Source organism: Orbicella franksi, chromosome 5 (genome assembly GCF_964199315.1).
Source record: "Orbicella franksi chromosome 5, jaOrbFran1.1, whole genome shotgun sequence".
In the NCBI taxonomy this organism is placed as follows: domain Eukaryota; kingdom Metazoa; phylum Cnidaria; class Anthozoa; order Scleractinia; family Merulinidae; genus Orbicella; species Orbicella franksi.
This window is the reverse complement of record NC_138149.1, coordinates 11,358,960-11,378,899: the sequence shown is the minus strand read 5'-3', so window position 1 is coordinate 11,378,899 and position 19,940 is coordinate 11,358,960. Positions and strand designations below refer to the sequence as shown.

General features: G+C 37.6%; 1 protein-coding gene and 1 long non-coding RNA gene across 3 annotated transcripts in view; one reads left to right on the top strand and one right to left on the bottom strand.

Annotated features, from left to right (window-relative positions):
- Positions 1–19,940, bottom strand: part of LOC145488740 (uncharacterized) — a 144,037-nt gene that overhangs the window by 16,835 nt on the left and 107,262 nt on the right. The window lies entirely within an intron of this gene.
- Positions 9,875–19,637, top strand: LOC145488720 (uncharacterized). Of its 2 annotated transcripts, none has more exons than XM_081467641.1 (13): positions 9,875–10,883; positions 11,574–11,690; positions 11,821–11,911; positions 13,171–13,287; positions 14,496–14,612; positions 14,702–14,818; positions 15,169–15,285; positions 15,382–15,498; positions 15,906–16,031; positions 16,197–16,602; positions 17,687–17,866; positions 18,569–18,870; positions 19,447–19,637. In XM_081467641.1, the coding sequence occupies exons 1-13, from the start codon at positions 10,803–10,805 to the stop codon at positions 19,551–19,553; spliced, it is 1,995 nt and encodes a 664-aa protein (XP_081323767.1). In that variant the 5' UTR covers positions 9,875–10,802; the 3' UTR covers positions 19,554–19,637. The 2 variants fall into 2 exon arrangements, with proteins under 2 accessions (XP_081323767.1, XP_081323768.1); XM_081467642.1 differs by lacking the exon at positions 14,496–14,612 and adding an exon at positions 13,804–13,920.

Genomic DNA, 19,940 nt, shown 5'->3' with positions numbered 1-19,940 from the left:
ACATCTGGATGAGGAGAGGCACTATGAGAGTATGAACACAATACAATGATCCACAATAGGGGTCCATTGCACCAACCATTGGGTCATTGTGCTTCCTCCTCCATAGGGTTAGAGTGGAGTTTACCCTAACATGACAGTTACGAGTCTAATAACCTTCTACTGGGGCAATTTGAGTGTGTTGAAACCTTTTTAACATTGCATAACCGATAGCAACTTAAGGCGACTTAGGGCGACTTAAGGCGACTTTAGGCGACTTAAGGCGACTTAGGGCGACTTAAGGCGACTTAGGGCGACTTAAGGCGACTTAAGGCGACTTTAGGCGACTTAAGGTCCCAGAGTAGGCCTAAAAGGGGAGGGGTTAATTTGATGTAAGAACTCTCAAACAAAGAGGTAAAAAACGTTCTCTGGTAAAATTGTTTAAAATTGTGAGCTTTCAACAGCCAGTCTGCTGTCTTCGACGGACAAAAATGAAATGATAAAATAGACCTAAGAATTTTGAATATAACAAGCGAAAGGCATATATTAAATAGAATACGTGTGAAATACTTTTAGCATTCTCACATTCTTTCACACGTATTCTATTTAATATACGCCTTTCGCTTGTTATATTCAAAATTCTTAGGTCTATTTTATCATTTCGTTTTTGTCCGTTGAAGACAGCTGACTGGCTGTTGAAAGTTCACAATTTTAAACAATTTTACCAGAGAACGTTTTTTACCTCTTTTATAATGAATCCTGGTATCGGATCTTCAATATTTTTAACTCTCAAACAGTTATCTCCGTAACAAGCTTATGTCCGAACTTACAACTTCTACAAATCATTTTGTTAATATTTAATTAGCAAAATTCATTTCATCTTGCTTTGATCTGGGCAATATTCTTCTTTCAAATCAAACCGATGTAACTTTATTGCTTTATCATAACCTTATTATATGTTCAGGAAAATCATTACTGTTTTAGTTTAAAAAAATCTTTTGCAACACTGTTTGTATTTACGATCATGCCAGCTGATGTTGTTGTCGTTGTTAAGAACAAAGTTCGTGCAATCAAAGAAGAAGAGAACTTAACTATTTTTTGTTTTCATCCTTTGAGAAATACCCTATTCAGTCGTGAGTTGTGATGACGCTGTCATTGTAAAATCGTTTAGCCATCGTATTTGGAAAACTGGCCAAAACAAATTCCATTTCTACCTTGTTTATTAAAAGCCTGAGCTGCTGGACTTAAACAAAATCCATTTTGTGATAATAAGAAATTACAGTGAATACTGTATGCATCTAAGGTTGGATTAATTTTGTATGGTTCCATGATGAGCATTAAATTCATTTACGTCTGTGTCAATGGTCAGGGGTCCCTGTACCAGTGGACACGATTTGTCATCACTGCTGACGTCACGTCTCCATCGGGCTTCTTTGATGCATCTTTGGGCACATCTGGAGTTTGGCTTCCTTGCGGCGTAGATCCTTATATGGAAGTGGACAAACACGAATGGGTGATCAGCAATGAACTTGAACCCTTCAGTGGTGAATCGGGAGATGCCAACTTGACTCAATGGAATAACACTAATCGTTTCATCCACAGGGCATCTACAAATTACCAAACCATATTACATCAGTGTCTTTTATGCTTATAAATTTCTACAAGATTTGATTCGAAAATATATATGAACAGTGTTAAAGAATCTCCAAAGTGGAAGATATAGAAATTAAAAGGTATGTCAGTCTTCTTTTTCCGTCTGCTTCCTTTTCTTCCTTTTCTTGCTCTTCTCTCTCTATTTTTGTTTTGTTTTTGTTTTTGTTTTTTTGTTTTTTTCATCGCTTGCAGTGATTTTTAAGGCCTTTAGGAGACATTAAATCAAAGTAACGTATCAGATGATTTGGTGCAAAGTATTGAAACGGTTGTCAAAAATCCAGTCATATCTACTAGTTGAAATAGGAGGACAATCCAAGAACTCTGTCTAACTTTTGTCGATGGGTTTTTTTAATTAATTTTCGTGTTAATTTGAAATTTAATAACGAAGTTTCAAACTCACTTTTTGAAACCCTTTATGGTTAAGACGTGCAGAAAAGTTCGTTTTGCATTTTGACGATCTTCCAAACCTAAGAGACAATTGTGAAAATAGAAAAATGCACAGTGATTGAATCTTAATCGTTTGTGATAATTTGGTGTTAAAACAATTTTTCAATACAAGAAATAAAACTGTCGACGTTTAGTCAATTCACAACTAACCCGTCCTTGAGCAGAACATATTTTACGGTATGTTGACGATCTTGTGAAGGGGTGGCGTAAAACCTCTCGTCTAAGACTGAAACGAGTTTGTCCTGGGACGTGACGGTTGCTTGGAAGAGCAAATCCTGCCTAAGTTAGACCTGAGAAGGAAGTCACTTTGAGCGTAGGCTGTTGTGAACCTGGCATGAACAAACAAAAAAGGGATTAGCACACTTTTTTCTCTTTATGTAACTATTAGTTTATTACCTGCCTAAAATGCCCATTTAGACTTAGCTAGCTATGATACTCTTGCACTTCAAATGCAATCTGTTGTTTTGGTACCAGAAATTCAAGTACTACTTTTTAGGTGGAACACGTACTAAAACGCCATGCAAAGAGCATGTTAATCCAAAATCGCAACGATGCGAGGCGATCCCATGTATTTGACGCAAATAGAGTCCAGTAGATCCGGGACCATACCTTACCCAATCAGTGGAAGTATGTAGAGACAGATCAGAATCCAGTAGACGATGCCTCTCGTGGTCAGAATGTACCGAATCTAATTGAAAACTCGCGCTGGTGGAATGGCCCTGAGTTTCTCTGGAAACCACTGGAAGATCAGAGCTCACTTGATGGTGGCGAACCCATGTGCATTTCTCCGGATGACCCCGAAGTAAAGAAGATTAAATATTTCAGCCTTGACTACCCAAACCCGAGAATGCTTCTCTCTTCCCGATCGCTTGAAGTACTTCTCCAGCTGGCATAAACCTAAGCGAGCAGTTGCTGTTTGCCTTAGTCTCCAGAGAAAATACAGAACCGGTTCAGAAGGGCGAGACATGATAAAAACTAAAGAGTCTAAGCAGAGGAAAACGGGCCAGTATATTCCAGTTAATAAAGAAGAGCTCCAAGAGGCAGAAACAGAGATTGTCAAAAGTATTCAAAGGGAGGAATTCCAAGATGAAATCAGGCTGCTTTGATCTAACAATTTACAGCATGGTTCACACGACTGCACCTCCGCCAGAGTCATGAAAAAAACTATCAATCTCTATACGCTTGATCCCTTCCTTGAAGAGAATAGCGTGCTCCGAGTTGGTGGTCGTCTGAAGCATGCAGATCTTTCAACTGCAGCCAAGTACCCTGCTATCCTACCCAAGAAAGGACATATGACAGACCTGATCATTTCCTACTGTCATGATTCTGTAGAACATCAGGGGCGTGGAATGACACACAACAAAATCAGATCCTCTGGATTCTGGATCATTGGTGCCAGCTCTGCCGTGCCTGATCACATTGCGAAATGCGTATGCCGCCGAAAGTTGAGGGGAGCAGTGCAGGAACAGAAAATGGCAGCTCTTCCAGAAGACCGGGTTCAATCTGCTCCACCCTTCTCTTACGGTGCAGCGGACTACCTTGGACCTTGGTACGTGAAGGAGGGACATCATCAACTAAAAAGATATGGAGTTCTCTTCACGTGCATGGCCTCCAGAGCAGTCCACTTGGAAGTTGCAAATTCTCTGAGAGCGGATTCCTTTATTAATGCCTACCGCCGCTTTGTCGGCCGTCGCGGCCCAGTTCGCCAGATCCGTTCAGACTAGGGAACAAACTTCTTCGGTGCGAGGAACTAGCTTCAGGAGGCCCTCTCAGAATTAGATCATGACAAAATACGACAAGAGCCTCTAAAAATAAACTGCGACTGGGTGGATTGCAAAATGAATGTACCCCATGCTAGCTATATGGGAGGTGCCTGGGAACGTCAAATTCGATCGGTACGGAACGCTCTCGCAGTCCTGCTGAGCCGCCATGGATCACAGCTCCATGATGAATCCCTGAATACTTTCATGGTTGAGGCTGAATCGATTGTGGATTTTCGACCACATGAAGTTAATGATGTGAGCTCCCCAGAATGTCTAGATCCACTGACACCCAATCAGCTGCTGACCATGAAATCTTCTGTCGTCCTACCTCCTCCTGGATCCTTTCAGCTAGCTGACCTCTTCTCTAAGAAGAGATGGCGCCGTGTACAGTACTTAGCAAATGAATTTTGGATCAAGTGCAAAGACAATTACCGCCAGTTGCTGCAGCCTAGGCGGAAATGGGTGCGTACAGTCAGACGCATAGAAGTGGGTGATGTTGTCATCATTAAAGATGATAATCTACCCAGGAACCAATTGCGACTCGCTCGTGAGTCCAGACTTACCCAAGCAACGATGGCCTCCTGAGGAAGGTGAAACTCGTAGTAGCAGACCCATCCTTGGATAGACGTGGAAGTAGAACCAAACCTCCTGTGTTTCTTGACAGACCTGTCCAGAAGCTAGTTTGTCTTGTGCGGTGCGGTGAAGATTAATGGCAGACCAGGGAGTCCCCACCGAGAAGAAAGGAGTAGCAAGTTCAAGGACAAACATCCAGCTGATAAACACTGTTTTTATAATTATCTTTTGTCAGGCTTTTTTTTTTCTTTTGAAATAAGTAAATTGACGTTGACAATTTATGGGAGCCATGTAAGCGTTACCGTTGTGTCACAGTGTTGCGTTACCGTTGTGTTCGCTCTGCATGCGCAGTCAAATGTAAAAGGAAGCTGGCCTCGTGGTTTTCGTAGTGTCAGTGCGGGCGGTGTTCGAGTTTAATGTTAGCATCAAGTTGTATGTAAGATTTCTACTGCCCTTTAGCCAGTTTCGCCCCAACGTCGGGATAGAGGTACGTAAGAAATTATTGTTATCGTTTTCGTCATGATTACGCGTTTTGTCGATTGCCTGTTACCTCGAAATAGTTTGTAATTTCATAGATGATTGACATCTGTTGTTCATAATCGCTCAATGACTTCTATTCATTGCAATTGTAAGTTAGTTAAGGTCGCCTGGTCACACTACCCTTTATTTCAGTTTTTACGTATTGGATCATCATTAAAGTTGCCACATTTGTCTACCTGTCGTGGTTCATTGATGGCTCCGATTCAGTCTGAAAATCTATCGCCGTAACAGGTATTGTTCGGCGATTACCTTTTCAATTCTTTGGTGTTCGATTTTCTTAGGGATTGTAAAATTTAATTTAAGTATAAAATGATTTTTTTTTACTTTGATCACTGTACTTTTCACTACTTATTTGTGTTTAAAACAGAAAACTACCTGGAAAGAAAACTACTTGTTGCCCTTGCTATATATCTAGACTTCCTTTATTAATTTCTAGATTTCCAGCACAACTAGAGTCCAGCTCGTTATTTCCGATGTTAATTTGTAGTCATTAACCGGTAGAAATATTCTTGAAAGTGCCGTTCCCGAGACAACATTTCAAATGGAAATGAGGTCATGGTTCTTGAGGTGTGAAAATAATGAATTAATTATGTCATAAGTTTGATTTCTTTTCGGATGATTAGGCAGCGAAATGTAATTGGCCTTTCTGTGACTGCTTTCATTTTAGTGACCAACTTGTGACTAAAGCTAGTTCGAACCATTAAAAACTCATTACCTGTAATCTAATGGCTAATTGTTAACCTCGCCAGCCCAGATTCAAACTTGGTCTATAATACTCCCTTGCCTTAACTTTCATTGGCTGACAAAGGGAATTTGAGATTAAAAAAAGTAATGATCAACCATACCAGACCAGAGGCAATACATATCATAAGACCAGAAACAAGCAAACAAAAAGTAAACAGCAAGAAAAAAAAATTAAAAATAACCAAACAAAATACCTTTCATGTTCCGATGTGGTTTGAAGTATCGAGTACAAGTACAGTAGTTTTGTACATTTGCTTTCTTTTTAATTTACTTTATTTTTGCCAATCCCGTGTAAAACGTTTTCTAGGAAGCTCTTAGATCTTGTCTTGTCGCAAAATATGGTAAAATGCTTTTGACAAAAACAAGGGAAAGATAGTGCAAGACAAGAACTCCACAATGGTCTTGACTCAAACAAATCTTTTGGGGTGGTGATTTACCTGGTCGCATCGAATTTCCTTAGTTAGCCATCCACCAGATAACCTGGAGGTGTAGCAGGTGTAACTTCGTCTGTTTAAGTAGGATATACTGGCGAGTTTATCTATAAAGAATCGTTGAGTCAACATAATTTTTCCCTGACACCTGTTTCTCTTTTGTAAACCACAGATTACAAATACCTCGTGTTTTTTTTTTTTCTTTTTGACCCTCTCCCTTTAACACCTCATCTTCCATCTCAAACAAAAAAGTGCACCCCATCACCCAGAATCAAATGCGGCACCTTTCGGTTATAATCATCTCTTCCTTATCACTAATCCACAACGTTGATGCACCGAAATCAATGTTTCAAAACCTACTTATGTAAAGTCAAATTTATAGTAGTGAAACACATTCTAGACTTGTTACGGGAGATGCCAACTTGATTCGATGAAATACCACTGGTCGTTTCGTCCACAGGGCATCTACATCGTGTGAAAGAAAAGTTGTTTGCATTAATTAAGGCCCCGACCACACTACGCTGGAGGAATTTGAAAACTGCGTTTTTAATCTGAAAATACATCGACTGTTTTCCGTTCATACTATAGCCGGAGAAATTTGAAAACGCAACAATCACCGGTCATTTTTGATTTGTGTTTGAGGAAAAACTCTTGCAGGGAAATCATATGATTATCTTGACTTTCAGAAGGTGAAATTCCAATTTGAAGGAGACCATGACTTCTCAACGTACGTAGGAAGGCTTTGATAAGTTCGCAAACGTTTGGAAGTTAGCTTTTCAGCTATCATTGACCTGTTCTATGATGTTACGGAGGATGAATTTTTAAGCCTAAACTGAATAATAATTATCAGTTTCAAGCGCTGCAGGTCCGAGATCATTGTCGATCAGCGAATGACGATTACAGAACCAATCAGATTCGCGACTTACAGTAGAACACAAGTTGAGTGGCTGCAAAAAATGTTGTAAAACAGCCAAGAATGGCTTGAGAAAGTCTAGAAAGTTTGTAAAAAATAAATTTCTGGCAAATTAAAACTAGCTGATCCTCATTCAAGAAAGCCACTAAATGGACAAAATGCAAGACTTTTATTAAAATCTTGCTTTTCATGCCTTTTTTTAGACATAAATGAGTGTTTGACCACCAATCCTTGCTTAAATGGAGCCACGTGTCACAATTCCCATGGAACTTATCGCTGTGAATGCCCGTCAGGATATAAAGGAAAACATTGTGGAAATGGTAACCAAATTTCCGAATTAATAATAATAATTATGATAATTTCAAAATAAAAATGAGCGATAGAAATTTTACACAACGTTTCGATGATCAGATTGGTAATTGTCACCTCAATGATGACCAAAGATCCTCTCGTGCCACCTCGACTACCCGTGAACGAAGATACTGTTCACCGAGTGGTATTGCCATTTAAAGGTCAAACGTCGCCGATGCAGTGAAAAAACAACTATTTGACCTGAGCAAGAAAACCGATCACACTCTTCAACCAGTATTCAAGAGTCGCAAAATCTGTGAAGATCTCAAGATGCGTGAACCAAAACCACCTCTAATTAATCAACAATGCGTAGTGTACAATTACCAACGTGATCTGTGCGATGCAGAGTATGTCGGGTATACCAGCCGGCATTTGCACCAACGTATTGATGAACACAGGTTCTCCGCAATCGGAAAGCATTTAAAGAACGATCACAGCCTTTATAACATCGACGCCCTTGCCAATAATTTTTCCGTCCTAAAGAAATGCAACGGAAAACTGGATTGTTTCATTTACGAAATACTGTTTATTAGAAAGAAGAAACCTAGCCTGAACACGCAATCGGATTCCATCCGCGCGAAACTATTTGTTTAACCAAATATGGTAATGAACAATCACACCTCTCACCGCATATATAACACTGTTGAACCGTTATTTTCTTGTCACTTGATAATGATGTCATGACGACATCGAAACCTTGTGTAAAATTTCTATCGCTCATTTTTATTTTGACATGTTTATCGAAATTTAATCTCATTCGAATAATCATAATAATAATAATAATTATTATGAATTTGTTGTGCGCAAACTCCATACGTATGTGTTCAAATGCGAATTAATAATAATAATGCTTGTGTTTAAAGACCTATTCTTCCAACCGTGAAAGAGAGAACGCATCTTTACATCGCGATCGCTGCTGCATTAGGATGATAAAATAAGCTCGGAGGTGAGCACACAATAACGGGAAGATTACGGTAAACATCTAAACTTTTCACATTACCTCATAACAAAATGATACGGTTATACATATATATATATATATTTCTCTCTTGTATTATACTGTATTTGTAATTTCAGAAACAGTTTTTATATTATTTATAATTATTTATTTTTATTTATTCCTAGTGTACCCAATTAATTTTAATTCGTTTTCTTACCTATACATTTTAAATCTCAATAAATTGTAACGTAGTAGTGTCCCCAATTAGCTTCTGTAAGCTAAATACCTACCCTGACACTTAAATAAAGTTATTATTATTATTATTGTTATTATTATTATTATTATTATTATTATTATTATTATTATATATCGGCCTCAAGATGTCTAATCCCTTCGTTGGACGAATTCGATCAACACCATAGTGAAAAGAAAGAAACCTCTCTTTCACAAGAACCTTCGTAAGGCGACGTTTTAGGAATTGTGGAAACAGAGGTTTTACATGTGAAACTTTGAAATATTGTTTCGACAAGTACTCATCAATGTACGTCTTATTTCATTTCCAGATATCAACGAATGCCAAACTTCGAAACCTTGTCAAAATGGAGGAACTTGTCAAAACCTTCCTGGTGGTTACAAATGCTCCTGTGCTTCCGGTTATACTGGAGAAAACTGTCAAACAGGTTCGTGTCAGTTCGTTTTGAAAAATTCCAGATATAATGGGTTGCAAGTATAACGTTCATATTCTGTTCTCTTTAAAGACATCGATGAATGTCTGATATCCAAGCCTTGCCAAAATGGTGCAAAGTGTGAAAACATCCCTGGGGATTACCGCTGTCTATGTCAGGCTGGATACAAAGGAAAAAACTGCGACAAAGCTACCGGCACTTTAACTCTCTCTTATTCGGTGTAGAAGACAGAGTTAACGTAAATCAATAGAGACCAATAGGATAAAAGAACGAGAAAAATAATAAAAACAGTAGATTTGAGAGGCGGTGTTCTGTTGTGACGTGTCCTGTATCTTAAACACCAAGAAGGAACCAACACTTTCCTTCGTTAACAGTGAAGTTAAACATGTAATCGACTATCAAAGGACTATCAGATGCGCTTGAAAAACCAACATCTAATTTTAAGGAAAATAGAGTGTCTGTCTTATAAATATGTCCTCTCTAGCTGGTTTTAAGCGCAAGTGCACCTTTTCACTTTAAATTATTTACTTTAATTGTGTCTGAAAATGGCGCGTTTATGGCATATTCAGACCACTTTTTTTGGATCTGCTGTCACATGACTTAGAAATGACGCCATCATTTACAAATCACCACCCTAATTTTTTTTCATTTCACAAGTTGTAAAACGCCAAAAATGGAACGAAAATAGCCAAAACCGATAGGAAAAGCTAAAAATTATGCAAGCAACAGTGTTTTTCTTTGTTTTTTTTTTCTGAGTTAAACCAATGAACTCACGAAATTGGCAAATTTTATAAATATCTTTTGGTAACAATTTGGCATAACAATGCATTGGTACGGTCAAGGATCTTGAATGGCATTTTAACATGCAGTTTTTACGAAAATTGAACTGACTTGGAGAGCGTTGTTATTGAATTAAAATGTCTAAAAAAAATAGAAACTAAGGCCCGTTCCAAACGCCGCTCCATTCATGCGCCGAACCTAACTCATGAGAGTTAAGTACGGCAGAAGAGCGGCGTTTGAATCAGTTTGGTTCGGCAGGTTAGGTTTGGTGCGGCAAACAACATTAAATTCGGCAGGGTCTGTCACACTATGCGACGTTGGAGCGGCAGCTGATTCATACGGCGTTCTTCCTCATGTGTCGAACCTGATGCATAAATTACTGTAATTTATTTTTCATATAACGGGACTCGTAATTGGTTCAAAATTAAGTGGCGTGTCCAGTCATGCATGAAGCTCAAAGCCGTCGCTAAAAATGAAGACAACAAAATACCAGTATATTTCCGATTTATGAGAAACGGGACTGTATAAGCGAGTTTCTTTAGCGCAAATTCATTTTTTGCTTTTTCTTCGTGATAATAGCCCAGCTTATTAGATTTCCCTTTAACAAGTCGATTTGACCGGGAGAAAACCTGTCTAAATACAAACACTGAACCTTGAGTTTGAATTTGCATGATAACAGCGAAATGTTAGTCACAGCTTTTCTATTTGGACAGAGTGCTGGAATTCAGAACGCATAATTTCTCGTCGAAAATTGTTACCAACGGCTTCCCGAATTAAATTCGACGCAAGTACGCCGTCTGAACCAGCCGTCGCTCCAAAGTCGCTCTAAAGTCGAACTTAATCAAGTTTGGTTCGGCACATGAGTGGAGTGGCGTTTGGACTGGGCCTAACAATCTCCATTCAAAAAACCAACTGAATGATTAAAATGTTAGATTTTAATTAAATTCTTGCTTATTATCCTGTTTTTAGACATTGATGAGTGTGTGACTGTCGATCCTTGCTTAAATGGAGCCACGTGTCACAACTCCCATGGAACGTATCGCTGTGAATGCCCGTCCGGATATAAAGGAAAACACTGTGGAAATGGTAACCAAATTCCTGAATTGATAATAAATGGCTTGTTTTACCAAATATACTTACTAACTGTGAAGAGAACGTCTCTCCACACCACGATCGCTGCTACAGTAGGATGATAAAATAGGCTCAAGGGTGAACACACCTTGTATTTTTGTTTCTCATACTTTCTGCACTCTTCACGTAAATCTAGTTCCATTTTCCATCAGTGGTTCTCCCATTCATGTTACTCCTCTTTTTTTTTTTTTTATCTCAATTTAGTTTCTCCGCCGCCTTGACTAGCAATGCCTGTTAATATACCCATAATATATTTTCTAACGTAAGGGTATATAAATAGAACTTAACTAGACGAGGGGATAATTGAAAAAAAGATAAATATCTGCTACATAGAACAAATGACCTATTGCATTCCGCCACCCTTGAGAAATCGGCCAACATTTTAAGAATAGCTAGGCGTTGAATGGAACATTTATTACTAAAAAAAATGCCCTTTGTTTAGTTATTGTGCAAATCATAACGGAAACATTAAGATAAGTAACTAGAAGAGAAAAAAAAAACTTTTTTCCACCAAAAGCATCTCGAGGTGACGATTAAGGAATCTTGGAATCAGAGCTTTTGCTTTTGAAACTATAAAATATTGCTTGCAAAAATCTTTAATTAAGGATATAAAGTCCCACTAAATATGTGGTATTTTGTTTGCAGATATCAACGAATGCCAAACTTCGAAACCTTGTCAAAATGGAGGAACTTGTCAAAACCTTGCTGGTAGCTACAAATGCTCCTGTGCTTCCGGTTACACTGGAGAAAACTGTCAAACAGGTTCGTATCAGTTCGTTTTGAACACTCTCAAAACACCCTGCGATACCAGTATGATGTTAGTACAATATTCTGAATATTAGTATAATATTCTGCTCTCTTTATAGACATCGATGAATGTCTGATATCCAAGCCTTGCCAAAATGGTGCAAAGTGTGAAAACATTCCTGGGGATTACCGCTGCCTATGTAAGCCTGGATACCAAGGAAAAAACTGCGGCAAAGGTAAAGCACTTTCCTCTATCAACAGTGAACTAAAACATGCAGTCAACTGTCAAAGGATTGCCAAAAATATACTTTGAAAATTTTACTGAAATACAACAGCTCTTTGTAACGATGTCCTCTCAGGCTGATTTTTAGCCCAAATGAGAAACAAACATGCATCACCATCAATTTGTCTTGTCGAAGTATTTCGCACTTCAAACATACGAAGTTTTCAAACATTCTATCTCATTCAGCTACTAGTTACTTGCCAGTGATTTCTTTATCTCTCAATTCAGTAGACGATCTACCTTGGGTAGCTAAGGAAAAAAGAAAATTGGACAAAGGCACGGAGAGGAAAACCATTACATTAATCGGTGTCTAGATTAATTTCAAACACCCAACCTACATTACATGTATTTAATCATTGTCTTTTATAGATGTTGATGAATGCTTGACTTCTAAACCTTGCTTAAACGGAGCTACATGTGTCAACAAACCTGGAAGTTACAGCTGTACATGTCCACAAGGGCATACAGGGAAAAACTGCGAAAAAGGCAGGTAAGCTTATTTTTATTTTTAAAGCGCAGCTGATAATCAATATTTCTTAGAGAACGCACAGCCAGAATTGGAAGCCTGGAGTACTTCTAAACTTTTGGGGATATCCAACGTCATGCAGATTTGATGATGAATGCGTACGAAAATATGAATTTTCACCATAAAAATTTAGCCTTCTGCTATTACTACGTCTTTCAGTTTGAAAACTACTTACATTTTTTACTATTTTTTTTTACTTTTCTGTGTTTGAAGATGCCCCGTTTAACCTTATGCAGACCAGAATTTTTATGCATCTGTTTTCATGTGACGCCACAAATGAAGCCATCATTCACGAACTGCTATCTTGGATTCAATATCTTGGATTTTATAAGTTTTTTAAAGTTATTGCAGCCAAAAATGGTTTTAAATTACTCAAACAGATAGCTGGGAAAACCTAACTGCAAAAAGGAATGGAAGTTACTGCAAGAAAGTTGATTTTTTTATCAGTTAAACTATTAAACTCAAAAATTGGCGACTTTTCGTAAACTTCACCTTGTAACAATTTGGCATTACCTATCACTGGTCTAATATCTTGAAATTTTAACGGGCATGTTTTAATTTTTTTTTAATTTTTTGAGAGCAATTACAGTGACTGACCAGTTTAAACTAACTATTCAAGAAACCCACTCTGAGTGGTTAAAATATTACTTTTTAATTAAATTCTTGTTTTTCATACATGCTTTTAGATGTTGATGAGTGCTTGACTGTCAATCCTTGCTTAAATGGAGCCACGTGTCACAACTCCCATGGAAGTTATCGCTGTGAATGCCCATCAGGATATAACGGAGTACATTGTGGAAATGGTAACCAAATCCCAAATCCCCTGATTAATTCTTTTAAGAACATGAATTCCAGTTTAAAACTTTTTCTAGTGTACTAGCCTGAGGTGAAACCAAACCATGTTAGGCAAATAAAGTCCTTACTAGAATAACATGGTAAAATCAGGCATAAACCCACATGGAGTTTTTATTTCTTTATATTTTCCCCCTATGCACATCTTGATTTTCTTGTTTATTATTATTATTCTTGATTTTGACTCTTCATGATGAGACAATAAAAATACATACGGCGATACATCTAAATATACCCTTAATTTCTTTTCTTACCGAACGGTTTTCTTGGAGGAAAACGTTTCTTGAAAGCAAGGACATTTTATTTATTTGTTATTTTGTAACAAGTGGTGAATTACAATCATCTCCCTTCAGAAGTCCGTCAATATTACAAGAATGGCTACTCGTTGTGCAGAGCATTTGTTAGTAAAAACAAGCTATAGTCCAATTATTTTGCAAATCATAACAACAAAATATGCTGTTTTATAGATATTAACGAATGCGAAACAAAGAAACCTTGTCAGAATGGAGGAACTTGTAAAAACCTTCCAGGAAGTTACAAATGTTCCTGTCAAACAGGTTATACCGGAAGAAACTGCCAAAAGGGTGCGTATATACGTATGCATTTATATCATGATAAGGTATACCAATACAGTGAAATATTATGATCACTTTTTTTGTTGTAGACGTTGATGAATATTTAACATCCAATCCTTGAATTGCCAAAACGAAGCTAAATGCGTTAACACTCCAGGAAGTTACCGCTGTGCATGCCAACCCAGATTCACAGGAGAAAACTGTGCCAATGGTATGAACACTTACCTTAAACACTGAGAACTACCATTTCAACATTTTTATATTTTCTATTTTGTTATGATATCATATGAAAATGTTGGAATGCTGGTTCTCAATGTTTAAGTTAAATATCTCGTACTCAAAGTGCACGTGTCGTACCTCCCTGTAAAACAATATTGAACAGTACCCTGACTCTGAGAAAGGAGAAACCTCTGTTTCTTGTTGTTGTTGCTATTCTTGTTTTTTTTTTTTTTTTTTCACAATAAGCCTCTTAGTCTGACGTTTAAAAGTATCCGTGGTTTTGCATGTGGAACTATACAATATTGTAACGGCAAAGAAAATAAATAAAAACAATATCCATATTTATATGTCGTACCTGTTTACAGATATCAACGAATGCCAAACTTCCAAACCTTGCCAAAATGAAGGAACTTGTGAAAACGTTCCTGGAAGTTATGAATGTACCTGTACAACAGGTTATACTGGAAAGGACTGTCAGAAGGGTGCGTAAAATGCTCAGTCGTATTATTAGGAACTCTGACAAGTACAAGTACAAGAGTATTATTGAGAGATTACTTATCATCTGTTACAGACGTTGATGAATGTTCGACTTCCAACCCTTGCCAAAACGGAGCGACTTGTTTGAACAAACCTGGAACTTATCGCTGTAACTGCCCATCCGGATTTTCAGGAAAAACGTGCAACACTGGTGAGAAAATCTAGATCTTAATGAGACATATCATCAACTGCTATATAACTAGATGAGATACCATTGTTTTGAGTAAGTTCTCTTATGCAATACTTACTTAATGCATGTAAGATACTATGGTGAATAATTTTTTGCCATCATTTTATTCAAATGACATATTACAACGAAAAAATTCAATTCTTCTTTCCATCCGTTACCAGATCACTCAGCCAGTAACATAATGCTGCTAACGATAGAAAAAACCTTTCACTATAATCAGCTAAGACAACAAACGACTTACTGCAGGAATTACATTTAAATTTATAGAATATTGCTAGAAACTTATTTTTAAAAAATCTGTCTTTCTACAGATATCAATGAATGCAAAACCAAGAAACCTTGTCAGAATGGAGCAATTTGTGAAAACCTTCCAGGAAGTTATAGATGTTCCTGCAAAACAGGTTATACAGGAAAAAATTGCCAGAAAGGTATCTATCAAAACAAACAAACTTTAAAAAAAATCATTTTGCTTTGAAAATAGATGTATATGTAAACATTTACTCTTTGCAAATTAATTTATTCAGACATCGATGAATGTTCCACTTCTAAACCTTGCTTAAATGGAGCTAAATGCGTTAACAATCCAGGAAGTTATCGGTGTATATGCCAACGCGGATTCAATGGACCAGACTGTAGCAAAGGTGACAGTTTGTTCGTATTTTGTTTAATATTAGATTCTATTCTTCGGAAATTTTTTGCCTCATTTTGTTTTCAGCACTACTCATTTTTCTCCATAACTTTTCTATATTTTCAATCAACTATCAATTATCAATTTGCCGCATTCAACATCGACAATATAGAAATGTTGATTCATAACTCCTATACACAACTGCTAGAAAAAAGGAGTGGTTATTTTTTTGTACTTTCAAAACATTGCCGGATTTAAAACAACTTGCTCACATTGAGGCGGAACAGACATATGTTCGGTCTTGTACGTGGAGAAATATAGTATGTTGAATAAACTTTTTTGAATTTCACTTTTTTAGCCAGGATGATTTTTTTTTTCTTCAAGGAACTTCAACTATCTAATTAATAATTTTCTCGGCAGACATTGACGAATGCACAGTCAAGAATGGCGGATGTTCGCATGACTGTACAAACACAGTTGGAAGCTATGAATGTTCATGCCCTGACGCCGAACTATCACTCGCCGGGGATCAACATACCTGTGAAGGTACACAGAAGAACACAGCTTTCTCGTAAAAGCATTGTCCTCATTAACGGGAACTCCTATAATTACCTTATTTCAAAGCGTTCTACCTTGTTATGTTTTTGTTTTTCTTGTCAGATTATCAGGCCTCATTTGACACTGCGAATTTCTTTATTTCTTATTTTATAGCTCAAGGAGTCACTGTCAACTGTTTTCAAAACGAGATGTCCATAACAATTCCCAAACCCATTCTCAAAGGATTGGACCCCGAGCACATTCGTCTCCTGGATCCGAGCTGCAGAGCGACAGAAACTCTCACCCATTTCAGTCTCCAAACACCGCTGACCGGATGCAACAGTACACGCAGATACACAAAGTCTGCTATGGTGTACAGCAATAAAGTTCTGGAGATTCCATTGAAAAACACGGATATCGTAACACGCGTCCGAGAGATCGAGATTCCTTTCAGTTGTTATTATTCCAAGTACGGAGAGGCCACAGCAGTGGGATTAAAACCAAAAAATAGAAAACTGGTATTCTCAGAAAAGGGAACTGGAAACTTCACTGTCCTCTTGGAATTATACCACAGTAACAGGTATAGCAAATTGGGCACCAGCTACAATTGAGCATTTATCTATTATAACTCTTAATTATTTCTACTTTTTTATAATTTACTGCTTTAACGCTTTATTTCAGTGCTTTGAACGCATGATTTGAAAAGTACAAAAACAATCTGACTATTCACAGGTCAATAAGATTAATTTATCCGGCTTTATTTGGTTCGTTCAAGTTACCTATATTCATGGTAATAGATGTCCAACAGTAGCAACTGATTAAATGAAAGAATGAAAGATGCGAATGCAGCCATAACACTGCTGGAAAAATGACTTGAAAAATTTCAGGCTCTGAACGGGATTCGAACCCACGACCTTTGCGTTACCGGTGCAATGCTCTACCAACTGAACTATTAAAGCTACATGAGAGCGGTCGTGTGTGAGTTCGGCCCTATATGTTCAGTGGACGTAATACTCGGCTCAAGCATATGAATTCCATGGTAATAGATGTCCAACAGAAATTTTTTCAGGTCATTTTTCCAGTAGTGTTATGGCTGCATTCGCATCTTTCATTCTTTCATTTAATTGCTACTGTTGGACATCTATTACCATGGAATTCATATGCTTGAGCCGAGTATTACGTCCACTGAACATATAGGGCCGAGCTCACACACGACCGCTCTCATGTGCCTTTGATGGTTCAGTTGGTACAGCATTGCATCGGTAACTCAGAGGTCGTAGGTTCGAATCCCGTTCAGAGCTTGAAACTTTTTAAGGTCATTTTTCCACTAGTGTTATGGCTGCATTCGCATCTTTCATTCTTACCTATATTCACTTTCGTGTTAATGCTTCTAATAGAGAGTTGGAAATAAATCGCAAAAATATACGTTACTTTTGCTGTTTTTTAATTATTTACAATGCGATCAGAGAAAATTAGCACTACTAAACAACAAAATAAATTAAAATTAAATGTATTTTTTTCAACCATAGTCATCAAAGTTCGACAACTTTATCTGCCATTTACGTCCCATTTTTTCCATTCATACAACTAATCTTTTATATACATTTAAAGGTAACTCATTACTTCCAATTAATTCCTTATTTTTTTGGGACGTTTCTTTTCAGATTTGTCAAATCATACCAGGCAAAGGATTTCCCTGTGTCCTTGAAACTCCGCCAACAGATGTTCTTACAAGGCAAAGTTGACAGTAATGACAACAGACTGTCAATCATGGCTGAAGACTGCTTCGCTACCCCAACGGCTGATGACAATAACCCCAAGAGGCATCAAATTATTGGAGACGGGTGAGACAATGATGATGGCGCCCGTCTTTCCTATTTCCCATTACTTGATATCAAATACGAAAGACCGTCTTTGACCACATTCCCAAACACTGAGGAAAATGGAAAATGCGAAACGTAGCGTTATATTTTATATGAACATTCAGGTGTTTGGAAATTTGGTCAAACACTGTCTTGAGTGTTTGGCATATCTTCTCAATCCAAACTGAAACTAAAGAGTAAACGGAGAAATGTAATAAGATTTATACTAATTAAGATCAGATATCCAAATTTCCTTTGGTTAAAATTGATGAATTCGTAATGAGCTTGAGAAAAATATATAAGAATTACATCAAAGTTTCTTGAAAAAGAAAACAAATAATTCAAAGAATTTCCATTCATGTTTCACGATCACCCGTGATCTCGACAAACAAGTAATTCGTTTTGCAAACGAATTAGCCTCTCGCCATTCCATTTCACTTCACACAATTCAAGAATGCAATCTTCCAAAACTGGGACCTATATTGTTTGAATATTTATCTTCCACACTTGAGCAACAGGCAAAAAGTTGAGGATGAAAGAAATAACTCCTTAGATGAATTGTTCTCTCAATCAGAATAAACTCCACACGATTGATTTTGACCCATTTTAAGCACTAGCTGTTTATTGAACCTCTGGGTAAATCATCCAATTAAACAAATTTCCATTTATTTCAACTCTCTAAAGGTGCGCTGTTGATGACACAGTAAAACTACTGCCATCCCCAAAAGGTTCCTTCCGCTTCACTTTGGAAGCCTTCGAGTTCACTAAGCAGCCATTCATCTTCATTCACTGCCACGTGGTTGTCTGCAATGCATCTGACACTCAATCCAGGTGTGCCAGGGGCTGCCAGTCGAATGACCGACGAAGACGCGACATTAGAGACCACAAGGTGTATTCGCTTGGACAAGGACCTATAGCCCGGGATTATACCAACGAAGATGAAGAGAACGATAAAAATCTGACTGCCAAAAAATCGGAAACATCGGGTAAGAAAGCTTTTGGTAATGTACCCAATCACGACAAATCTCGTGGCTTAGCGCTTTTTAAATTGAATTAAAATTGGGACCAAATCTGAAATTAATTAGATGTAGACCAAAACCAGTACTCTTTCAGAGATGACCTTATTCTCTTTTTAACATTTTGTAAACGACGCTATTGTACAATATTTATTACGCCATCTTTATTTCTGTATACTCCGAGTGCCTCCTATGGGAACTCGTTACTCTTATTTTAAACTCTATCAATCTTAAGGCTGCAATCAATAGGCCCTTTGCACGATCCGGTCACATGGTACAAAATCACACATGCTGGTGAGCAAGTTACGCAGTGGGACTTCCAAAACAATGCAACTCGTACCAGTCAGCCTGGAACTGCCTTTGTTTTGGAAGTCCCACTGCGCAACTTGCTTACCAGCATGTGTGATTTTGTACCATGTGACCAGATCGTGCAAAGGGCCTATTTAGAAATGATTCATTAGAGACCTGGTATTCTAACAAAATATCTGAAGAGTGCAAAAAGCAACACATAAAGGGTTAAAAGGAAGGTTTTCTCTTCTCTTTCAGTTGAAGTGAACATGCCACTTGTTGCCACCATGGCCGCCATGACAGCCCTAAGCGTTTTCGGTGTTGCACTCATGGCCTTACGAGACAGATCACGTAGTGCCCGCTAATAGCAATAAAGAAACCAACAAAAGAATGAAATTATTGTTGAATCTTTATTATAAACTAATAAAATACGTTTTCAAGCCATTGAAGTGGCGTTCATTGAGCTTTTTTTCTTTAACTAAGAACAGTTTAAAAATGCTTTGAATTACTTGATTTTTCTTATGGCAACACACGATTACACAGCACTTAAACCCTTCTACAATTTTTTTGATAACAGGGAAAATTACCTTAATTTACCTCTTTTACCATTACCACTACTCTGTTTTCAAGCGGAAAACTCCTTTAGCGCACATTTTTATCAAGATACAAATCTTAACAGGGTAAACAGATTAAAATTACATCTGCACTTTCACTCCAGTTGTAATCACTCAACTCAATCTCTTGCGTGTGTG